This window comes from Platalea leucorodia, assembly GCF_965183815.1.
Source record: "Platalea leucorodia genome assembly, chromosome: 1".
Classification (NCBI taxonomy): Eukaryota; Metazoa; Chordata; class Aves; order Pelecaniformes; family Threskiornithidae; genus Platalea; species Platalea leucorodia.
In genome coordinates, this window is record NC_138823.1 from 148,891,327 (window position 1) to 148,916,949 (window position 25,623).

At 35.2% G+C, this 25,623-nt stretch overlaps 1 protein-coding gene across 1 annotated transcript in view; it reads left to right on the forward strand.

Moving 5' to 3' along the window:
* Positions 1-2,131: 2,131 nt before the first annotated feature.
* Positions 2,132-25,623, forward strand: part of ARMC3 (armadillo repeat containing 3) — a gene marked incomplete at both ends in the record, with an annotated part of 51,607 nt that continues 28,115 nt past the window's right edge. Inside the window, 9 exons of the mRNA XM_082315398.1 lie at positions 2,132-2,179; positions 10,453-10,570; positions 12,504-12,629; positions 14,393-14,461; positions 14,789-14,964; positions 16,296-16,490; positions 17,294-17,477; positions 22,856-23,008; positions 23,130-23,235. Coding sequence (XP_082171524.1) covers positions 2,132-2,179; positions 10,453-10,570; positions 12,504-12,629; positions 14,393-14,461; positions 14,789-14,964; positions 16,296-16,490; positions 17,294-17,477; positions 22,856-23,008; positions 23,130-23,235 — 1,175 coding nt within the window. The remainder of the gene's footprint in view (positions 2,180-10,452; positions 10,571-12,503; positions 12,630-14,392; positions 14,462-14,788; positions 14,965-16,295; positions 16,491-17,293; positions 17,478-22,855; positions 23,009-23,129; positions 23,236-25,623) is intronic.

Sequence of the window (25,623 nt, forward strand, 5' to 3'; positions counted from 1 at the left end):
ACACCAATGTTTGATGGCAGAATGCATTGAAATCCAGAATAGTAACTGCAGCAAAGAAACAGACTAAGGGGCATAATCCACAATAAAGTAATTGTCCTGTTGTCTGTGCTTGTTGCTGCAGATCATACTACTTTTTTAATATTACCGAGGAACCAAGTATTTCTGAACATGTAGAAAAATGTATAAGTTTCTCAAAAAGATTCTCAAAAGTTGGATGTATTTATACAGCATGAAGAAATATTTACTTTAGAGGCTTTAGTTATTCACAGTCTTGAAATATGTGTAATTATTTGAATCTGCGAACATTAATTGTACATTATAAATACTTTTACATGAATTAACTGTTAAAATTGTTTGGTTTAAACCTAATTAAACTCATTCAGATTTAAAATTGCTTTTTATGACTTTAGCTTAATTTATATCTGAAATTAATTGAGCTGAACTGAATAATTCTAAATAAGTGTCCATATCTCCATACCAGGATTTAACACAATTTAAATAACCCAGATTTCCTGAATGTCCTTGTAAATCTGATTCTCGTATATGTGCATGATGCTTACTTTTTACAGTGACTGCATAAATTAGAAGGTAGTATGTCCATTATTTTTGTTGAATATACAGTCAGTAATTTGTCCTTATGCTTTCTGTTATATAAGTTAATTTGTCCCTAGCCAAAGCTGCACTTTCTGAAACACTGAATTCTAGTGTGTGTATGTGTTCATATGTGTGTATGTGTATATACACAAGGGTAAAGCAGGTTGGAGCTGAAGAATCTTTGCTTCTATAGGTCTTCCTCTCAAAATTATAATTAGTGACCTGCCTATGAAGTTAACATTTCGGATCCATTTTGAGGATGTGCTTATCAACTGATTTCACTGCTGCTGTGTTACCATCTATTTGAGAGGCCAGTAGAGGAACAATACCTGAAAAAATTCTGAGGATTCAAGAAGAGCTCCAAATTTTTGTCGAACACAACAAACAATAGCTGTGACTTCTGTAACCACCCAGGCTACACCTCATATTGCACTAGAAAATAATCTCTTATACCACTGGGAGGCTGTCAGATTAGTCCTGGCTGACAGTGAAGGTGTGGTTTCCCTTTGAGAACTAATCAAGAAGTTACGAAGGGGTACTAGCAGTGCACATTTCACTTTTACACAGTGTTAAAACAAACCTGTTTGGCATAACTTGGGTTATGTTCTATGCATAGCTAGTGCTAGTGGGTCATGTTGCTCTTTACTTTTGCCTGTAGCTTAACTGGAAGGCTCTGCTGAAGTTTTGAAAGCCACATGAAATTAGGTCCACATGAAGTATTACATCCATATGCTTCAGAAGGTACTATTAGATACAGCTGAGAATATCTTCCTGGTTTACGTGCACATGTGCTAATACAAAAAAAGCAGAAGACAGAAGCTGGACTTGGTGTTAATAGATGTAACTTTTTTAAATCAATGAAATTTGTACTGTGGGGAACTGTTCCTTAATACCTGCAGACCTGATTTTTGTCTTCTGTGAAATATGAACAGAGAATTAAAACTGAATTTGAACCACATTTTCAAGGTAGAACTTATGTGTACATACTGCAGTTGTATAGAATGTTTGCCAGCATAGAATGTATAGACAAACACGGGGAAGTAACCTAATAGGACCTTCAAGTTCATGTATAGAATCATAGAATCATTTAGGTTGGAAAAAACCTTTAAGATCATCAAGTCCAACCAATTAATCTAGCATTGCCAAGTCCACCACTAAACTATGTCCCTAAGCACCACATCTGCACAATTTATGGATGCAGATAAAACTAACTTACAGAAAAACATGTCCTATGTATTTGTACCACATTACAACTTGAGTCTGTGTCTCAGATCTTTGGTTTTAGTTATGTATTTTGTTGACAGATGTATTTTACCAAATGGGTTCAAGTGTTAGAAAGTTTGTTTTGTTTATAAGGGACAACTTTCTGCGTAGAAATTACTATGTCAAAGGAATCTTCAAACTGATTAGGTGGGTCAAATGAATGAGAAAGTCTGTCTTACAAGCTTTCCTAAATCACTGGTAAACTGATTCCTAAAACACAGAAGAGAGTTTGTTTGTCTGCTTTTATTTTTTTGTTTTTGTATTTGTTTTTAGAATGGGGAAAAAAGTAAAGAAGGAAGTAGAGCCTCCACCCAAGGATGTGGTAAGTTTATAAACTGCTATGTGCTATAAAATAAACATTACACAATTATAGGCCCAGCTCTACCATCCTTATATAGTTCCTTACTCTCCTAGCTTACCCACATTATTCTAAAAATGTCTTTAAAGATGATTCTGTTTCTGCTTTTCTTGGACAGCGTACAAACCAGAGTGACTGGGAATGTGTAGTTCTTTGTGGAGATTGTTGTCTTTGGCAGGCTTTGCAAATAGTAACGTATGAAACAATCCAGGCTTCTTTTTATTTGCAGAACAGTATTAGCTTTCCATTTGTAAAAATCAAAGGAGAAAGGAGAAGAGCAACCTGAAATCTGCCTGTCTTTTCAACTGTGAGGACATTCCCTTTCTTTAAGGATGAAAGAGTCTAGATGAATCTGCAGAGTTTTTTACTGAATACAAAATTTTACAGATATTTGGAATGACAGTACTACATATTCTGGATCTTTTGCAAAGATATACAGTCTTTAGCAGCAGTTCAGGTTTTTCTGGTATCATTGGAAGTGCTACAGTGAGAAGTACAAGAGCTGAAGCCGAATATGGAATAATGGTGGTAATGTGACTTTTTTTCAAAAGGTGGAGATCAAGGATCTGACACTAGCACACTTTTCAAGAGTTTCTATAAATTCATGACGTACAAAGAGACCCCCAAAAAGACAGACATTCAAAATATAGGTATTTTCAAAGTTTAGTTGGTTTATTCAGAAAGAAGTAGAGGAAGTAAGACAGAAACATTGGAAAGAGTATAATACAAATTCTGTGCCAGATAATAACTAAGTTAATGAGAATCAGGACCTCAAAGAGTCCCACAGAGGAGCATGAAACTAAATGCGAAGTTCAGTACACTGTTTTAAAAAAACAATGGATTTGTCTGTAAAGAGTGACGGTACTGCAAGAGCTTTTTCAAAGGTCATAGAAAAGTTGATCAGCAAAAACTACGTCACAATTTCAATATTAAATAAGCATAAATAATTTTTTCTAAGACAGTAATATCCAATAGCCATGATGTCACTGAGGCATAGCAATTGATACCAGGTTTTGCCCAACTGTTCTGTGGAAAGATGAATATTGCAAACATAATTCATAAGCTTCAATCAATAATAAATCCTTATGAAAGGAGACTTGACATAAAACTTCATCGTGAGAGGATAAATTGATCTAAAGCCATTTCTGTGTGGAAAAACCTAGAAAACCAGGAGGAGACACAAAGAAGGTGTATGTGGATAGGACTAATTAAAAAGAATTAAAACTAAGTATCTTTGCAGCCTAAGGAAAAAAAAATTGAAAGGCCTGGCAGTAGATTAACAGCATACAGATGAGCTAACCCCCTCCAAAGTAATAAAAGTTGACTTTTTCAGTAAATATCTAGAAAGTCAATAGAAGCAGCACCACAATTTCTAGGTCCAAAAGACACTATTAGAGTTCCTGGAGAAAAGTATGGTACAGCCTACTAACTACTACAATAAACTCTGTATAATGTTAGAAAAGGTATTCAACAATTGAAAAAATTAAACTTACAGAAAAGGTCAATAAAACTATTAAAAAGGAAAGAATTGGGAAGAGTGAAGTCCAGATGGCATCTGCAGTTTTTGGGTTAGTTTTTACCCTTATTGTACTTCAGGCTAGCATATCTCTTCTAGCAATACTATCAGGAGAAAAAAACCTGAATGTTGCATAGCAGAACAGTATTAAATATGAAAATAGATCATTGGTTAGTTGTAACTATCAACAAAGAAAATCTTATAGCTATGAGAACATTGTTAATAGTGATCATGTAAAATCAAATCTCAAAACTTTAAATTTCACCTGAATATTTCAGATGGCAGGAAATGAGATGCAGACAAAATAAGAGATGTATTAGCTATTATCTTCTGATGGATAATCTGCTTATGAAAATGTCAAGTCCAAGAAAAGAAGCCTTGAGATAATGTGGGCAGGCTTATAAAAGGGGGCCTTTGTGCATGTGGAATGCTCTGAGAATATGTGGTACTGCAGATGACAGCTAATTTTTATAGATTTCTAGGAACAGGTGGAAAACACATCTCTTAGCCTAGCCACTGCTTATATGTTTCAGAAAGTATTCCTGAGGACTCTGTTTTCCCTGCCTTTCATAATTTGTCTTTTACTATTATGTGTTCTGAGAATTGGGCTTCTCCAGGAAAAATATTGCTTCGAGTCTCTGTCTCTATATGGATGACCTTAGACAGTAATTCAGGCAGATAAAATATGCTAGCTTTGACATAGAGCGATAGGAACTTTTCATATGATATCTTAATTAAGTTTGGTCTAGACAATATCACTATTTGATCATGAGCTAGGGCATAGGCGCTAAAAGGGAAGGCTGAGATTACCACTAGAGAAAATACTGAGGCATTATCACTGAAAGCAAGCTGTAGATACCTGAGTAATTTTGACAATGGCTTCATTCACAACACTGATGTTAAAAAGGTGGAATATATGAAGTGGCACTGTCAACTCCTGAAATTCAGTCTCCACAGAAACTCCTTCGTTTGAGCAATTAATGCCTAAATATTAATTTGACTTGACTTCAGTAAGGCTTTCAACACTGTCTTTCGTAACATACTCATAGACAAACTGATGAAGTACAGACAAGATAAATAGAAAGTATAAATAAATTGAAAACTAGCTGAACTGCCAGACTCAAAGGGTTGTGATCAGCAGCATGAGATCCAGCCGGAGGTCAGGCACTTGTGTTGTGCCCCAGGAGTTCATCCCAGGACCAGTACTGTTTAACCTCTTCAGTAGTGACCTGAATGATGGGACAAAGTGCACCCTCAGCAAGTTTGCAGAAGATAGGAAATTGAGAGGAGTGATTGATAGACCATATAGTTGTGCAGCCATTCAGAGGAACCTCAACAAACTAGAGAAATGGGAAAATGGGAATTTCATTAACTTCAATAAAGGGAAATGCCAAGTCCTGCACGTGGGGGAGAAATAACCGGTACAGATCGGGTGATGACCAGCTGGAAAGCAGCTTTACAGGAAAGGACCTGGTGATTCTGGTGGACGTGCACCAGCAATGTATGCTAGAGGCAAAGAAAGCTAACAAAATCCCAGGGTGCATTAGGCAAAGTGTTGCCAGCAACTTGAGGGAGGGGACTGTTATCTTCTACTCAACGTTGGTGAGTGAGACCGCACCTGGAGTGCTCAGTACACCTGGGTTCCTCAGTACAAGAGAGAGAGGGACTTACTGGAACAAGTCTGCAAAGGCTTGGAGCATTTGTCATATGAGGAGAGATTGAGAGTTGGGACTGTTCAATCTTGAGAGAAGGCTTGAAGGGGTCTTGTCAATGTGTATAAATACCTGATAGGAGGGAGTAAAGAAGTCAGGCCAGGCTCTTCTCAGTGGTGCCCACTGAAAGGATGAGAGGCAATGGGCACAAACTGAAACCCAGGAGGTTCCATTTAAACACAAGGAAAAAAAAAATCCTCTTTTACTGTAGGAATGATGGAACATGGCACAGGTTGTCCAGAGGTGTTATGGAGTCTCCATCCTTGGAGACAGATACTCAAAATCAGACTACGCACTGGCCCTGAGCTCTAGCTGACCCTGCTCTGAACAGGGCAGTTGGACCAGATCATCTCCAGAGGTGCCTTCCAACATCAACTGTTTGTGGTTCAGTGGAATATCTTGGGTTTATATTGTTAGTATAGGAGATCAAACAATGACAGAACTGAAGCAATTAACATGACCAGGTGTGTATTAATTCTGTTTTTCTAGGTAAAGGAAAAGGGGTTAAGAATATCAAAGATATCAGTAATGCTTCTAAAGAGTCTACAGAAGGTGCAAGGATAAAGCAGACCTGTAGTCAGTTAATTAAAATTTAAAGGATTTTTTTTTTAAATGACAGCATGATTAAACAATAGAATAATAGCAGATAAATACATCCTTCAAAATGTAGGATTTGCATCTAAATGGGAAAACAAAAAAAACCCTTGCACTCAGAAATGAAAAGTAAAATCACCATGTCACAATGCACCAAAATATTTTGGGAGAGAACTAGTAAGGGTACAAAAACTAGCAATAAAGCTTTTCCAAATTGACTAGAAGCAAGAAACTTCTTAGGGGGACACTACTGGGTGATTAAAGTCATAAAAGAAAAGGAAAGTGACTTATTTTTATGTCAGAAGAAAAAAGCTATGTAGCAAATCACTAAAAAAATGTGAAGAAATTGCCCAAATATGAATGAATAGTATTTGCCCAGGTCTTGTTCTAAGTGAAAAATAACTAAAATCTGAAACTGTGATACTGTTACGTATGGTATTTAATGTGTACCCTTTGTATTAGAGGAATGGAGGGTAGAAAATTTCATTTTCAAAAAGAAATACATCAATAATTACAGGCCAGAAAGTTTGGCTTCCATGCTGTGTTAATTGTAGAAGTAGTTTAAAAAAAAAAGAAAAAGAAAAGATGCATGGATAAATATGATAGTAACGGGGGAGAATCAATGTTGTTTGTGTAGAGGAAAGTTCAATCTCTGAAATCTGTTTGAATTCTTTAGAGGAGCCAGTGAGCAAGTGGATAATGGTGATCTGGTTGATACAGTTTTTTAGCTTTTCCGAAAGTTTTTAGACCAGGCTCTTCACTCACATAAGCACTAACAGGTAAAAGAAATTCCTCTCCTGGCAATAATGTCTGGTTATAAAATAGAAAGCAAAAGGTGAGAAAACAAATTACTGTTCAGGTTTCATAATGGAGAGAGGTTGCCGGTGGAATGTCATGGGGTTCTATTCTGCAACCTGTGTCATCCAGTCTATCAGAATTCATGTAGATACTTTCATGAAAGTGGCAGCCAGTTACTAAGTAGGCAGAAGTGAATAAATACAACATTTCAAATTCCAGAAATAAAAGGCAAAACACCAAGTCACTAGCAAATGCATTATACATGCACATGTTGAATACCATTAACAATTCTGGTGTTTCCATCTCAAAAAAGGTACAGTTGAACTATAGAAAAGTACTAAGAAAACAAGACAAGACAGAGTGGCTTCTGTATTAGGAAAGATCAAAGAGAGTAGGTTTCTTCATCCCCAAAAGAAATTACTCTGAAGAAGAATATCATAAAAACTTAAAAAACGATAAATATACAGAGAAGGCAAATGGGTGTCATTTATTTCGCTGTTTCTTATGGTGAATGAACTGTGGAGGACAAATAAAATTATCAGATGGTAGTTTTAAAACAAAGAAAATGCACTATTTATATGACTGTTAAACTGTGATACTTGTGTCTCAGAATATTAAGGGCTGCTAAAATACAGATGGCTGCAAAAATTATTTACCAAATTAACTGGTGGAAAATTTTTCTTGGACTTTTTGAACACAGAGCTAAAATCACTAGCTCACCAGTTCTCTAAGTTGCAGAGTGCTGGAGTCTGGGAGGGAATATAAGCAAAGTTTAATTGTCTGCTTGCCCACACCTGTTACTGGCCTTTGTTGGAGACAGGATGCTGGGCTAGATGGGTCTTTGGTCTGACTGGAAACATATTTTGTTTTACCTTCAATTTCAACTAAGTTAAATTGATGGAAGCCAAAAAAAAAAAACCAAATACTTTGCAGTTTCTAATGGCTTTGAAGTCACATGTACACAAAAATCATGATCAAAGGCATATAGGAGTTTTTGAATTATAGCTTTCTTTTTCATTTAATTTGCTTTTTTCTTAATACAAACTGAATGTTGGAAATGTTGTTGCTTATAAACCAGTTAAATTTCTGTGTTTAATTCAAGGTTGTTTGTAACTTCAGGCATATTATTCTAGCACATAATCTGTCCTGTATGTGCCATTAAGGGAAGAGTCTGCAATAACATATGAAGATTTAGGAGCTAGCCTTGATTTAAAAAAAAAAAAAAAAAAAAAAAAAGGGAGGGGGAACTCTAGCTATGCTGGCATTATGATAAGCAAAAGTCACATCCAGTTCTCTGATAGTTTTGACAATGTTACTTCCCAGCAAATCACTGACCTGCTCAGGCCTCTGACTTCTTAAACATACCTTGATTTCAGTGACTCTTCTTGTTGTGTTTTCAGCACAAAAATTGCTTCTAATAGGAAAGTGCCTATTGAATATTTCAGACAGTAGTAGCAAATCTAATGTCTATACAAATGGGTAGAGATTACACCAATTTCACTCTGCTTATGTATCAACCTGTCATTAAATTCTAGGAATTATCATTGAATTGAGAGGCAACGAAAATGGAGCAACATAATAGCATCTTTGGTATTAGATCAATGTAAATAAATAACTGAGATTTAAAACTCTTATTTCATATTTCATTTCTTATTAAACTTCGTCTGAGATCAATTGTTGTGTTTATTTTTCTCTGGAAGACTAATAGCCTTTACTAAAAATTACAGTTTTATCCCATCACCAAGTATTTGGCCAGACTCAGGAGATATGTCTGTGCTTAAGTCATAGCACTTACCTGGAGAATCATGTTCTGTCCACGCAAGGACACAAATGTGCAGAAGTAAAGAAGTATGAAGGTGGCTAGAGGGACTTTCAGTTCTCTTAATTCTCCTATATGCTTCTCATATGGGTAGAATGAACGAACTGTGTAGAATGGATAGAATGAATGTTGCTGTGATAAGCTGAACTTTCTACCTCCTTGCAATCTAAAAAGAAAATTCCCATAAAGAATTCTATCATTTTAGGCCCATCATTAAGATGTAACTTGGACCACTGTGCCACTATTTGCTTTAATTCTTGTTGCGGAGTCATTAAGCAAAATGACTTATGGTACAGTAAGCTGATTATATTTTCTTTAAAAAGGAGCTTTGTTCCATGACTTGTCCCATGCCTCCAGCTTGTCACAGCAAGCATGAAGCTGGACAGTGTCTTCAGGTTTTCAGACCTGCTTGAACCTGGGGAGACCAGTTAAGCACATTAGCCAGGCAACCTCTTAACTGTTAATGAAACTTGGATCTTGACCTTGCAGACTGTTAAATTGTGTGATATGCCTCATGGAAGATGATGAAATTACTTAGATTTAAAAACCTACCAAAAATATGAATTTAGAAGTCTGGGTACTAGTATCATATTTTGCCTTATTTTTTAACAAGTCAGAGGAGGGAGAAGAAAAAAAGCCTCCTATTTCTTCATTTTCCTTCTAGCACACTCATAAGTTTTTTGAAGATTTGCTCCAAGTAATTCCTTGCTTGACAACTGACTTGTATGTATCTTCATGCCCTTATTGTTCAGCAACATGTGCCTCTGATGTAGCTATTAGAGGATTTTTAAATGAAGCAAATAATATAAATCTTAAAATATATACAGTATAAATATATGTTGTAATATTTTTAAATAATTTGTATTGCTATCTTAAATTATTAATCTCCTGTATTTTAAAGATAAATACATTGATATTGAGAGACTGCATGACTCCAGTATCTACTAGTTTCTGTATGTAATACACATACTCTATAGGCCTAAAGTGTGTGGACAAAAGACAGGTTTTCCATATTAAAAAATTATTTAAAATCCAAATAACTTAAAACTTTTTAAGGGATAGAATTTTCAGAAATCCTTGAGCCTTGTTAAAGAGTGAAAGGCTTTTTTAGAAGATTCCCTTTCTCAAGTGATGTTAGTCCTAAAGAGTCTGTTAAGAGGGTGAAAACTGCCAGATTTGTTGGAAGATTTCTTCCTGTATGAGAGAGGTCAGAAATAGAAATGCACACTTTGTATCATTTCTAGCTGGCTGAGCAGGGATTATATCATGGAAATACTTCAGCCACTGCAAGATCATGGTAAGCTAGTGAACTGAGTTGATGAAGGCACCGGAAGAGTGCTTTTTTTTTTTAAAGCAACCACAAAGTGTTAACGCCACAGAGTAACCAAATCCTCTTCTTTGTACAACACCTAAGTTCATAGGCTCCGTTCACATCTGCTCAAAAGAAACTTCTCATGTTTGGTTCCAAAGCCACAGGATGCTCTTACACGTGTAACACAATTACATAGTCTGTTGCCTTCAAGACTTCCTACATGTACAGGGAAGTGTCAAGGTTTTCCCAAAATCTTCATATGGGATGAAATCATTATTATATTTGGAAGTCAATTATTCTGTCTTATTTTTCAACATTGTCTCAAATTGTTATTAAAAAATTGAATTTCTCCAAGTACATAGCAACTCGTGTCAATATTTCTAGCTCAGTGTAGATGTCAAACTAGATTTTTTTTTTTTTTAATGAAATGTGGGAGTCTACTGCAGCACATAAATCAAACTATTCTTTCCTTTTTTTTGTTTGTAGTTTGATCCTTTATTGATTGAAAGCAAAACAGCAGCAACGGTTGTGCTAATGCTTGGTTCTCCTGAAGAGGAAGTTTTGGCCAAAGCATGTGATGCTCTATATAAATTTGCATCAAAAGGTTGGTCTTTTTGCAATGAGCTTTCCTTTGTGTTGCTTAGATTTTGATAGTAGATCACAATTTTTTAGTTTCCTAGCACCGAAATCTTCATTTAATCTCAAAGGTCTCTGTCAAGGTTTTGAGGGTTTTCTGAAATATCTGTCAAACCTGTATTTGCAGTTGTAAAGAAGTCCTATGGTTTGTGTGACAGAAATCTTTATCATTTTGTTGTAGAATTTTATATTCTCTGTGTAACAGAGCTTGGTTTAGATATATGATCAACAGACCCGCATCTGGGAAAGAATTCTCTTTTTTATGTTACAGTTTGAAACTTCTGTACTAGTGTAGTTATTTTAAGGTTCAGTTTTCAATGAAAATTACTTTTTAGCCTGTTTCTGTTATTGTTGCATATATCTCTTGTGTCAGTACTTCTGTGACAGATGATTTATTGGAGATCGCTCGGTCTCCTTTATCAAGCTTATTTCTGTATGTGCTGGGAATCTAACAAGTCTCCAAGATCCCAAATCTTCCAAAGGTCCCTGTATTATCTATAGCTAAGCGTCATGTTCTGAGTACCCAGAAGACAACTGTGTAACAAAGGCTCAAAGTTATGTAGCACATAATTTCCTAAGTTGCTTCCTGTTCATTCCATGCTAGCCACCCAAATTGGTATACGCTGGTAGCATTCTTGGTATAATTAATCTGTTTTAATATTAATTTCCATTTAATTTATATATTCTTTAAAAATGATATTTTTTTATGCTGATTGTTGTACTGATGGCAATTATCAACACTGCTGAAGTTGTGAGAGAAGAGCTGAAGGCTTTGACAGTTGGCATGGGATCACTGGGTTCTGAAAGATGTTTATGTTCAGCTTAATATGGCAAGCTTGGCTGGGGGCATGCAACCAGATTTTGAATATGTGAAAAAAGAATTTGGACTGTTGGGAGACAGCTATGAACTGCACACCATAAACTCTTGTTGGCTCCTTCCCTGTGTCCACAGTAACATATGGCACACTGCAAGAGGACAGACATTTCATTTTTCTGTTTCTACTAAATGAATAATCCTTTAAATTGTTAATGTAGATATTCCTGCAATCTTCCAGAAGATGTAACTTTGCAGTGTGGCACAAGAGAAGGAGTTGTTTTCACTCCGCAGTTAATTTATTTCTTGAATGTTGCTAGTAAATTAAGTCCCATGCCTCAATAAAAAATAGTTCTTCTATTTTAATTGTGTTTTGGCCTGAGAATGAGCATAGTTCTCCAGTTTCTTCTCACATTGCTCACTTGTAGCCAGAAAGGACAGGCGTGGTTCATTAGAAAATGAATTATAAGGCTGTTGTGGGAACTGAGAATAGGAGTAGCTTTTGGACTTTGTTTCTTAGGTTTTGGGTGTTTTTTGAGTGAGCAGGAACAGAAGGCTGTAATCGTACAAAAAGCTTCTGTTCTTTGCATGGCCAGAGCCTATTCAGCCTACAAATTGCTCCATTCTCAGGTGGGATTTAATGATCGAAATCTTGGTAGTTACTTCAGTTGAGGGGTAGTGCAGATCCACAGAATGAATTAACTGTTATTTTGAGGAAAATAAAATTGGGAGGCAAGAAGAGGAAAATAAAAGGAGGTTCTTAATGATATCATTCACCTGTACTTTGCTAAATAGAAAGCTGTCCTTTGTACTACCACTGCAGTCTCCAGCAAATGAGTTGGGTGTCCAATAGACAGAAGCATCCTTTGCTTTACAAATGTGAATTAATCCTAGAGACTATTAATCCTTGATACTATGTGACACATGTTTATTTGGGGTATAACTAGACAATCTCCCAAGGTCCTGTCCAGGCCTTTGTTCTTTGATTCTATAGTCCAATAAAAGATTGGTAGCTGTTTTACATTGTTACATTAGAACTGTGAGCTTCCTGCATTTTTACAGAACTTTTAACCTAATTACTCTTCAGGTGATGAAAGCAAACTGACACTTCTTGGTCTTGGAGCAGTGGAGCATCTGTATAAACTCATCTCACATGAAGATCCAATTGTACGCAGAAATGCCATCATGGTATTTGGCATCATGGCTTCTAATAGTAAGAGTCTCCATTTTTTAGTGTTTTTCAATGTGTATGAGTGTAGTCATCAAAGCAATAGGTGGCCCATGTGAAAAAATCCTATATTAATGGCCCAGAATAAAGGAACAAATTCAGCTAGAGTGAACTCCACTGATTTTGAAAAAAAACTGCAAGAGAATTTTCCTCCAACCCTTATTTTTGTATTGACGGGGCCAAATTGCAACAGTTTACTACTGGAATTATGTCTATCAGGGAAAGCCTGACTACATAAGATGCCCACCAATGTGGACATGACACACTCTTCTCTTTTACAAAAGTTGGAAGAGAAGGATGAAGTAGTATTTATCATCTACAGAAAATGCCATGATTAAATATCAGTTGTTACTCGAGGCATTAGTGTAACTACTGTGATAAGGGAGAAAATGTGTTAAATAAGTAGCTAACTCAAGTATTGATGGCAAAAAAGGACCTGAACTATCAAGCACTGGCATGCATTTTTACCCAGCTTCTTTGGCTGTAAATGTTTTGTTATCTGTATCTGAGCTAGTGAAATTCAAGCAGTCTTGAGTATCTCTCAGAGACGTTGCATTCATGGCAAGGTAGCTGTAGCCATACCATTATTAAATGATGTAACCACAGCATATGCAGATTTTCTTGTGCCTTTTTATAAGGTGAGAATGAATGTATTACATCCGTGCTGGGTGGCTGAGTGCCAAATGGTCAAGCTGCAGTGAGTGGTATGTAGACATACCTGAAGATGAAAGAGTAAGTGACGTAAGGTTGAGTTTCATTGGCTGTTATTTTTACGTTGCTTTATAAACCTACATCTAATTAATATAATTAATCAGGTCTTATTTTGGTAGATGTTCTACCCAGTTGTCTTCCATGGTGATATCCTAACCACCATTTAAGTCTTTTCAATCAACTGCTACCTGCTTTTCATGTTGCGTTGGACCTTATGCTCTTTACCTTACTTGCAACTCAGCGTTAGCATATAGTCATTCCCTTCAGACCTTGGCTTCCAACGCTGCTGCACAAAAGTGGATTTGAATGACTGCAGATCTTCCATTTATATTCATATCTTAATTGTTTTTTTCTTTAGAAGTATATGCAGCTCATACCTTTTTTCTTACATTTCAATACTGTTAAGTGTTGATAGTAACAACACAGCCCTGTAAGATCACATGAAGTCTGTCCCAAAGAATGCTTTTTGGTTATTCTATCCAATGGTTGTGGTTTTGCTAGTTTGCCATTGACAACAATAAAAATGTGTTCTGAAAGTCTTTACTGTGATTTTAATAAGACCTATATAATTCATGTTTTCAATTTGCAATGTGGGCTGTGTTAGCATAAAATTAGAAAGTGATGGCTTGAAAATTAAATAAAGGATTTATTTAAATAAAGGATTGCTTTTAGTTTGCTAATTTTAACCACAAATAAGTTTAACTATTGGGGTATGACTTCTTTCACAACTAAAACTGTGAAATATTTAATCAGAACCTGCTAGATGCAAGTATTTTGAATAAAGCTTCAATGAAGTGTTGAGGAACTTCGTATATATCAAATGTCAAAGAATATCGTCTGGTACTTTAAAATCTCCTGTATGTTTTCTGGGCCTGTTACAATCTTGGTATAACTTCAGTTGTGTGTGATTCTCAGTCAGATCTTTTTGTCACTCAGGGAGTAACCATAAGTACATTTCCCTTGGAGCAGAATATGTTTCTTTACTCAGCCAAGACTGCCAAACAAAAGACTTCATATTTGTATTTATTTCATTGTAGATGATGTCAAGAAGTTACTGAGGGAACTGAATGTCACAAATTCACTTATATCACAGCTGGCGCCAGAAGGTAGCTTGCAGTATTCATTCCTTGTGCAAAAATACGCTCAGAAATAATTTATGATTGCCATTTGATCAGACAATTTAATAAAATCTTCCTTGTAACTTATGATTTGTCATACTACATGTTAAATAGGTAATTGCTTTTATAGGAGTAGCTCTGTTACTCACTGAGTAGTGTTTTATGTTGTACAGATGGAGCAACATGTTTATGGAGATATCAGGTATGATTAATGGCTATTGTTCATTGGCTTCAAATAATGTTTTAAACCACTGGATTAATGAACATATACTGTGCTGAATAAAACTTGATCAAATTTTTTTTTTTTCCCCATAGAAGATGTAGTTATCCATGAATTTACTACTCTGTGTCTAGCACATATGGCTGTTGAATATACTACTAAAGTACAAATATTTGAGCAAGGTGGATTAGAACCACTTATCAGACTACTAGGTAGCCCTGATCCTGATGTTAAGAAGAATTCAGTTGAATGTATTTACCTCCTCGTGCAGGTAAAGTTTGTTGTTGTTGTTTTAAATTACAGAGGCAGATAAGCACTCTCCCCTGATGCCCGTCATCTTCTGTGCGGCTAATAATTTTAAAATCTTTGGTTCCTTTGCTCTCCAGTGTTCATCAATGTATTAGAAAACATTACACCTGAGTCCTTGATTGTTGCATTAGTTATGAATATAGCTGATTTAACTCTAATTCTGTTGAACTTAATGCAATTATCCATGCTGTACAGCAATGCAAGTGAGATCAGAATCAGATTCAAATTTTTTTAATTAAATATGAATTCATTTTCTTAGTTGGAAAATGTTAATCTCGGTAATGAGAGTTATAACCTGTCTATCCAAAAGATTGGAATAATCCTGTAAATTAAAGAACTAGCAATTGCATTGTGCCTTGTTTTGGCCAGCAAGTCCATAGTCACAATTTTGAACATCTTTTTAATGATAGGTGAATGCTGTCAACAGCTACTTTCCATACGGGGAGGAATAGATTTGTTATTGGCTACTTTCACACTCAGCACTAATGTCATCCATATGCTGCTTAGCAAAAGAATGGTGCATTTGTATGGCAGTTCCCTTCCATGGCTTAAGCGAATCAATTCAATAATGAATTCAGTTTATAACTCTATCTCTTTTGGGGCATCAGAGCATGTCTATTCAGAATCGCATTTTACTCTTTCTCCTTTTTTACTATCTCGCTGTCTTTGTTGCAGGGTATATCTGGATAACTGCACCTGGTGCTTGCTTATATTGATAAGGATAATTGCATGCTGCACATGTGCAATAAGCTATTTAAAAGCAAATTGTAATTTATTTATTCTTTTTCTATTTTAATATAATCTACTACTGTCTTTTTATTAAGCTGCATATACACTGTTTAAAGTTGAAATTTTTAATTGTCATTTTATAATTACTAAGACAAAAGAAGATATAACCAGGCAACCACAGTAGAGTGTGAAAACTATTTTCCCCTCACTGAAGTAAATAAGAATGATGAAACTAAATTTAAAAAACTTTCTCAAAGAAACATGTATGTTGAAACAAGCATGGCAAAACCAAGAATAAATAGGCTTCCTTAGACAGGACTAGATTCTGTAGTGTGTACTTCAGTCATGCAAAAAAAATTGGAATTTAAGGTTGCTGGGGCTTGATTATATTCAGTTTGATTCTTAGCAGAAAAGAAAGACATCTTCAGAACTGGAAGTTCTAGAATATTGACTCATTTTTGTATGTTTGAAATCAGATTTTTGGTGTTCTTTCTGTAAAGTCAGGAATTGATGTACCGTTCTATTCTCTATCACTAACATTCTTTGTTGAATATTTTACTGCAGGATTTTCAAAGCCGTGCTGCAGTTCGTGCACTGAATGTAATTCCACCCTTGCTGGAACTACTGAAATCTGAATACCCAGTTATTCAGTTGTTAGCCCTTAAAACCCTAGAAGTAATTACCAAAGACAGAGAAACCAGGATAATACTGGGAGAAAATAAAGGATTAGATTGTCTTCTGAAGATACTGGAAACCGATGTACAGTTTACTTGCCTTAAAAGTTTTTTGTTCTTGCTGCTAATGGTTGTATGACTAACGGCAAATATTATTCATGTTATGGAAGAGTGATAAAAGAAGAAAGAGCTCTTTAGTTGGAGCTAACTATGATAGAAATAGGATAAGCTAGGATACCTAGCTTGATAAGAAAGGGAGCAAAGGGATTCACCAGAATGTTTATATTTATTTTATTGCTTTATTGCTATTAGTAATACTGTTTTGCATTTACTGTCCATTTCTCAAACTGTTGTAAATATCAGAAAAATTCACCATATAGCTTTTTATGCCATGTTTTCCCAAAATTTCTCATTATATGCTGAACTCTGGTGCTGGCTCCTAGTTCAAATACTGATCTTTTTTTCTGAATTTACTTTGATATCAATGGCCTTAAATATAATTTCCCACCTTGGAAATTTCATTGTCTATGTTATTATGAGACTCATTTTAGTACTTCTTGAGTTCAGATGTTACCATGGGAAATACAATGCATAGAGAAATTCGTGAAGTTTTTTAAATTTTAAGATGACAGGTCCTTTCTGAATGCCTGCCTAGCCCACTTTGATATCAATGAGAGGCTTTCAGGGTTTTTACTGTTTTTGATAAATTGTGTTGCATCCTAAGGCACATCAAAGAATATACAAAAAATATGAGTATGAAAATATGTACTTTGCAGTATAAATAAACTGTCCAAAAGAAATTCATTACAATTATCCTACAAAGTTAAAAGCCAAAAATATTTTAATCCTGATTTGAAGGTTATTTGTTTGGGTTTTTTTCCTTATTAGGAATTCAGCGATCTACACGTGGAGGCTCTTGCTGTGTTGGGAAATTGTCTGGAAGATGTGCATACTCTGCAACTGATTCAGCAGACAGGAGGCCTTAAAAAGCTACTTTCATTTGTAGGAGTCTCTACTGTTCCTGATATTCAGAAGAATGCAGCAAAGGCAATTGCCAAAGCAGCTTATGACTGTATGTGACTTTTTAAAAATCCATGCATGTGCATTTGATTATGAAGTAAATTTTCATCCAGAATGAAGCCGTCTTATCTGGTTGAGGGTAGTACTTGTGCTGAGGAAAACACTGGCAAGAATGAATTACAGTGATGAATCTTGGCAATCAGAGCAGCAATTGGATGCTAGGCTATATATATATAGGAAAATGTTAAGATTTTGCCTCAATTTGTTTTTAAATGTAATATATTCTTGCAAAATTCTGTCCTCAAAAGGGAAAACGGGAGTTCTGAGACTATGATCTTTATCTTTTGTGTAGTGATGCCAGGTAACTGCCATTTTAAGCCACCTCTGCTGGCACTATTTCTCATCGGTATCAGTTAAGTCTTAATCACAAGCTTACTTCCTTTTGCGTACAACTGCTCGTCTAAATGTCAGGCAATTTCAAATACGAATTCCTTTAACAGGGACATGAAAAAAAGCCTTTCAAATGGCTTGCAGATTAATATTCCCAGTGGAGTTAAATAGTTTCATTGTCATCTTTTTATAATTATTCATCCTATAGTTCTTTTTTATATGCTTTTCTTTAATTCACCAAGGAATTCTGAATTAGGCAGAACACGCTCATCACTTGTGCCCACAAGGATGCTCTTTCAATAAATCTACATTTGAAATTCCTTCCATACATTGGTTTCTGAGTTGCAACATATGCCTAGTAGTGCTATATAACAAAATGCAATGTAAGAAATAACATGCTTCTGTCTATAGAAGATTTCAATTCTGTCAAGTGATTTTGATGACAGTAGAGCTTAAATATTTCGTTCATATTTCTGTCATCTCGTGGTTGAATTTACGTGTATTTTATGCTTTAATTTATGTGTATTTTACAAATACGTTATCTAATTTAATACATGGCTAAAATTAATCTCTCTACAGTATTTCAGACCTCCTTTCTTCTCTCCCCATCTTATCTTTCCAATTCTTTTCTCACTTCCCTTAGTTTGACATCCTGAATATTTGTAATTATTTGGATTGCAAATGATACATGAAAAGAGTAGAATCTACCTTTCCTAGTTTTCTGTGGGTTTCTGTATGTTTTTATCATTATCTGTTGGAAGCTTTGCAAGTCACTGAGAATTATTTTCATTAATGTTTAGGTATCAAAGATAGGAAGGGACTTTCTTATGCCAGTATTTTCTTTGTGTATTTTCCTGTATTGTTATTTTATTATGCTACTTAGGACTGTCAGTATCATTTTTATAGTCCTGTGACAGGCTTGTAAGTAGTATGCTAAGCAGATTTATATTTGCTCCTACTACTTTCTACTGCGTCTTACTCCTTTTTCATATTTATTTTCAAATAAGCATAGCCTTCTTTTCCTCTTTCACACCTTTTTCAGTTTTTGTGGCCTAATATTTTAGCAGCTGTTAGCAGAAGCATGTCTGAACACAACATTTTTAAAACACAGTGGCAAGAGCTACACATAATATATTACAGTACTGCCTATGATCTTATATCATGGGATGTTACCGTCAGTGAAGATGCATCTTCTTGTCATACTTCTTTACAAATGGAGTCAATGTGGTTTCATTATAAAGGTTTGCTCTCTTCCTCAGCCTGTGACAGCTGGTATGGATGCAGCAAGCTGGGAAAATAGATCAAAAGAAGATTTAAAATATTTGCTTTCGAACTTTAGAATTTTGGTGACAACCAGTTAGACAAAGGGCAACATGTTGTACTGGTGCAGTGGAAAACACAGTCTAGTAAACTTGCTGCTCAACATGGCCCCCAGAGGTATTGATTTTATTTCAGATACATAGAGATACTGGTCTAAAGTCAGCCTTCCAATGGAAAGAAAAGTGACATTGGGGCCATTATAAAAAATAGTCCAAGCACAAAAAGAAAACAGAAATTTTTGCAGTTCTTGTTTGTTTGTTTGTTTGTTTGTTTGTTTGTTTGTATCCTGGCTGTAAATATACTAAACAGCCTATCCAAACTGCAACACTAATGTATACTATACTAATACTTGCCTTTATGTAAATCCAATATAATACAACACAGCTCTAAGTTCTTTTATGACTTTTTCATTAAACTTGCAATAGCCATACAGTAGCCCACATTCTTCAGGTTTGATAATCGTGGTTGCATTTTACGAACATTTCCTGCATTCTTGAGAAAAGAAACTACCGCTTTTCATTGAAATGAAAAACTTACTTCTGCTATGATAGAACATGCATCTATCTGTTTTTTAATCCTGGCAGCTGAGTATACAGCAGTGTCTGGTTTTGAAATTATTATTGTTGACAGATGGAATTTAGTTTTGTTTTTTTCCTGGTAGATGTGATCATAGCAAACAGTTTTGGTTTATGCCCCTTTCAGCCCTCTGGAAAGGGACTCCTGTAACTTTTTGTTGTTGTTGTTATAAGACAGATGTATCACTTAAGAGCTATTCTCAATCTCAGAATAAATTACATGGCACAAACACTATATTCAATTTTAAATAGCATCTTTAGGATGCTGCTCTGTTTAAGCAAATTAAAATCGATCATGTTTCTATACATAATCATTATCCTTTTGCGCTTGAAAATTTGTCTTGTTCTGTGGCATAATTTTGAACTTAATGTATTAATTTATCAATAGTTTTATTTTGTATGCTCAGAATTACAGTGTTGAATTTTACTGTGATTCCCTCCTTGCCCAGAAAATAATGCAGTCATTTCAGAACGCAAAATATAATTTAATGCTCTGAATTATTGAATATCTGTGAGTGGATTATCTGGACTGTTGATTAAGGAGGGCCTGACTTTTCCTTGACAATGCCAGACACACCAGCAACAGCAAAATGCTGTGGAGTGTGTATGGAGAAAGTGATGATCATGCTCACTTGAATTTGGCCTCACTCTGCCAAACTTCTGGTTTGAAGCTCTTCCCGTTCTTTACATGTATCTAAATGCAAATCTTTTCTAAAGGGAGCATACTAAACACCCTCTGTAGCCTGATTAACCTATGCTTTTTCATAATACAGGGTTTTATTTATCCATCTATCTGAGTTATCTCAATTCAAGATCAGTGAGAGGTGATGATATTATTTAACATTAACTTTTTTTCATTTGAAATTGGTATAAATAATTCCATAAGGTGATGACAGTGAGCTGAATAGGTAATCAGTAGAACTCTGACCATGATTTTGGGGTAAGAAGGGGAAATAGGAAAATATATTGAAAAACAAAGGTTGGCTGATGACGGGGTCAATGAATGAAAAACTGGGCAGAAGTGTTAGTACTCCAGACTCTTTTAGTTGGGTGTGCCTGAGTGTTTTACTTCATGTTAAACCAATGTATTCAAATTATTTAGGGGTCGAGAAATTTATCACTGTAAATATGGTGTTGGCACTGACATGAAAAGTGCTTAAGTACAAAGGATGCTTTTCAATTGTACATGCTTTTCTATAGGAAAAGCTGAAGGAAACAACTCATACGAACAGAGAGAGGATCAGCAGAAAATAATCATCCCTTAAATAGAATTGGCACCTGCATCTTAAAATATTAATAATTTTCATCTATGTGTCTAGCTAGCTGAATATAGGTGCATACTGTTTACAGTAAATTCAAATCCAAAATCTGTTTTCCACATTACTGAAAAAGTCTTTATCCTGTTTAAAATATTTTAAATCACAATTTTCACTCATTCAAATTATTTATTATTATTATTATTATTGTTGTTGTTGTTGTTGTTGTTATTATTATTATTATTATTTCACATAGGCATAAATTACCTTTAAAATGAAACGCTTACCCATCATCACAACTGCCTTTAAAAGCAAGAATAATTTTTAAGAAAATCTGTATAGTAATAAGGAACTTGCTGTACAAGAATCAAATCACCAAATCACCAAATCACTGAGGCATGAAGAACCTCTAGAGATCATTGTTAGGGATTATGGACTACTCTGGCAAGCAACAGGCCAGCGGCATACTTGATTACTTGTCAAAACGGTCTGTAATCCCAATTAAGGCCTTCTCTTGAGAGCTGGCTGATATGCATCAAGGTTGTGGCCAAGGTTCTGCTGACGCTTAAAATCCTCCCTGTTTTATTTGTTGCATCTTTCGCTTTGTGATTTCAATTGTGTATCTCTGATGATTCTAAAAATATTTAAAATTGAGCTAGAGAGGAGAAAATGGGTAGCCATCTCATGTATGTGCATTGAGTCATTTCTGCCATAACTAGATTTTCAATCAAACTTTCTTTTCATTGGCTTTGTGGAGTTCTATTTTTTTACGTTTATTCACTACAGATTCAGTTTTATTTAAAAGAACACTTCCGATATTTTTCTTTCCTTTTTAAAATTTTTATTCGTAAGACAACAGTCCAAGTAAGGGAATGATCCCTCAAAGCATTAGTAAGCACTGGTAAAATTTCCAAATGTGTTGAAGTCCTACTGACTTCTCAGTTCCTGAATTTCTTTGATATGTTCAAAAAGTTTACCATGTAGATATAACTTCAAGCATGCAATTAATCCGCTTTAAATTATGCATATGGTTAAATCTTTATCGACTTTCATAACTGTAGAGCTTCTATGCTGTCCAGTGCCTTTCTGGCTGAGAAAGTTTCACTCGGGGCTTTTCCTAACAAACGCCTGCACTTCTGATCTCATCCATTTCGGGATGAGTGAGTTTATTAGTATAATTGTCAGATGTCTGTAGATAATTTGTAGATGATCTATGTTGTTACTTGTGTAGAGGTCTTATCTAGATCTATGTCCTTCCTTAGCTGCTGCAGATCATTGCAGTGTAGGTCAGCAGTGAACCCTGTGTTACCAGGCTGAAATATGAAATTGAAATTCTCTGCAAAGTGTGCACTAATGAAGAACTGCAAGCTGTGCAGAATTTAAAATTCAATTTTTAACACCTCCTGCCTTTTTTTGGCTATTGTAGTATGTTAACTGGCACTCCACCAAGTTCAATTGTACATTTACTAGTGTGTTTTTCAATTTTATGCATTTGGACTTTGTTAGCATAAACCAAAGTGAGCATGGTCCCGAGTAAGTATGATCTGTTGAATTGGAAAAGCTGTTTTCATCAAGCCTGTATGTGTTCTGCCATTTTAAGTCTTGTAAAGAACAAACTTTGCATTCTGTTGGGCTATGTATTATAAAGCTGTATTTAATAGTCAACTTTTGGGCTTGATTAGGAGTGTACTGAAGTCTAATGGGTTTTGGATCGGGTCCTTTGTGCACATTTCTTTATTGCTGGTGCCTCTGTTATCAAAATACTTCCATTTCCATGGTATCAAAAGCAAGTGTTATGTTGGAAACAACTATATGAAATCAAATTTGTGTCCTTTCACTGATTTGAAAAACGAATGCAGATAAATGCTATTGTTCTTTTTTGTTTAAAGCTGAAAACAGAAAAATCTTAAATGAGGAAGAGGTTGAGAAGTGTCTCATAAACCTTTTGGAAACTGATAATGATGGAGTTAAAGTTGCCGCTTCCCAAGCAATTTCTGCCATGTGTGAGAATTTAGCTAGCAAACGTGCATTTGGACTCCAGGGTAAGTAAGGTGGGAAGGGATGAACTGAGAATCTGCTTTTCCTTTTACAAGGAACAAGGTATAATTTTTCGGATTGCCATAGTTATTTAAAGGTTCATGTATACAATTATTTCTTTCAAAGGGATTCCCCAGCTAGTACAGTTGCTAAGCAGTGACAATGAAGAGGTAAAAGAAGGTGCAGTGACAGCATTAGCTAATTTGACAGCAGCCAGTCCTAGTAATGCAAGGTGAGTCTGCAATAATTAAATTATTATTTAAAACACTAATCTGAACACGAGTGATAATATTTTGATTTTTAAAGAATGCTTCATCTTGTCCTTATCCTACAAGGCAGGTCTGTTTGAATTTGACTGTAAGGCACTTTTTGGTGCTTATGAGTCATCTGGAATAGGTTGGTTCTCATCAGTGTTACAAGAGTTACACTATCTCTACTAATGTTTGCTTTATCATGGAAAGGTATGAAGCAGATGTAATGAAAGCAGAGATATAAATCATGTTTTGAAGAGAACATATGAAGAAAATATGCCTTGTAATCTAAGACATTCGATGCAAGGTATTTTTTGAAAATTCAAAATCAGTAAGGTATGCTTTAAAATTTGATGGTTCACGCAACTTTTTTGACTGATTTAAACCCAGTCTTTGAGGGAGATAGCACTCAGATATTCTGAATATTGTCATTGTCTTTCCCTTTTTTTTTTTTTTTGAATTGTTTCCCAAGTAACAGAGAATGCTCATAGTGCGTTCTCTAAAAGAAAGGAAGTGTAACTTCAGTATCCAAAATAACTAACAAAGGGTGGTTAGCTGACTATAAGTTCCAAAATAATTGTATCAACTAAATTCTACTGTCAGTTGCAGAGTTCTGTTATCCCAACTCTATTAAAAATTCTGTTCAGGGAAAAGAAACAGAACGGTCTGACGTATATGAGCAATCACATGTAACTAACAAACCATAAAATAAAATTCCTTAAAAGTTTCCTGGAATATACTCAAGGAAGTTGTAATCCATTCACAGGCATTCTTTGAAGTGAAAAAGTAAAATAACTCACCAAATAAATTATTTGTTTCAATTTATTGATTCAGCTCTAATAGTCACCAGTATTCACTTAATGTTACCAGATGGAGCCATAATTTGACACAAGAGAATAATATTCTGTTCTCAGATTCACATAGTAGATTTTTTTGTCTGATATTCTGCTCTCCTCATGTGCATGACTCTTCAGCTGGTGTCAGTGGGAGTCATACAGACATAAAAAGAGCACAGTACTGGAGTCTATGGGTCAAACTTTCAGCTCCGCTACAGCTGTTTTTTGTAGCACAGCCCTTTGAGGTTTCACATTGTGAAAAGGGAATCTCTGGAGACTTTTGAGTTGGTATAGCAGCTTATGCCAACTCATTCAGGTTTTTTTGCCAAGGAGATAGTCAGGACATTGTTTAGCTCAACTGCTAGAACAATTCTCTGAGACCTCAGGCAGGGAAATAGCTGTCTCTGTTTCTCTGCATTATAATGGAGTCCGTATTTGTTTCTTGCTGGGCAGAGTCAGGAAGTTGTAAAGGTGGCTTACATATACTTCTCTCTCTTTGCAATCCAGCTCCAAGTACAATATGCAAGCACCAGATAATCTAATCACAGGTCTTCTGTGAAAATCAGGAAGCAATAATTTACATTAAATATGTATATTGGATGAATGCCATGTGACTATATAATTACTTCAAAGCTTCATTTCTAAATCAAAACCATTAATAAGTCATAGAAGGGTCCAAGTGTGACTAGGATCTATAAATGAATATATAGAGCTGAATCCTCAGCTGATACAAATTGGTATAGTTCCAGCTCACTGACTATCTGGCCCATATTTATTTTACATTCACATAATAGGAAAAAAAATAGTTTGGAGAAAATGCATTCCAGATTGACTTACCATAATCATATTTCATTCTGGAATATTTTGTGTGTGTGTCTTGTAAGCCACTGAAAATAAGTGTATATATAATGAAGATGCTGATATACTTTTATAGTGATGTGACTTTGCTGTATAATTATGTTGACAGTATTCTGGTCCCAAATGAGACTAATGAGACTAGTGCCCTTTTATTGGTTATATATTAGATTCTTGTTATAAACCCTCCAAGAATATTAAATCATAAAGCTAGTAGTAGCAGATAGACCTTATGTGGCAAGAACAAAATGGCTACAGTAAAGGGGAAGACTGTTTACTAGAAATGTTTTCAGTTTTTACCGGCCAGACAAAAATTCAGTCTTGTTGAACTCATATACATGCGTTCTGCCATATTTCATGTCATGGGCATTTTTGCATGTATTATATTGATTGAAGGATGTCTACCTTGCCCTTTCATTTTGTACAGTATATATTACAGAATGTAAACCGAGTACAAGACTGCTGTTTTAGCTGGAGATTTGTTGTTCCTGTTAGGAATATTTGGTCAAGAAATGTTGTCTGCTTTTCATATAATATGGAAAAAAATACAAGTTAAAACAAATTGTGTAATTAAGGCTCCCACAATAGCTAGCTCATAAGGAGAAAGTCTTCCATTGATTAATAACACAAGAACAGCATAGGCAATGGGCAATACTACCCCCCACTAATGTATATTAA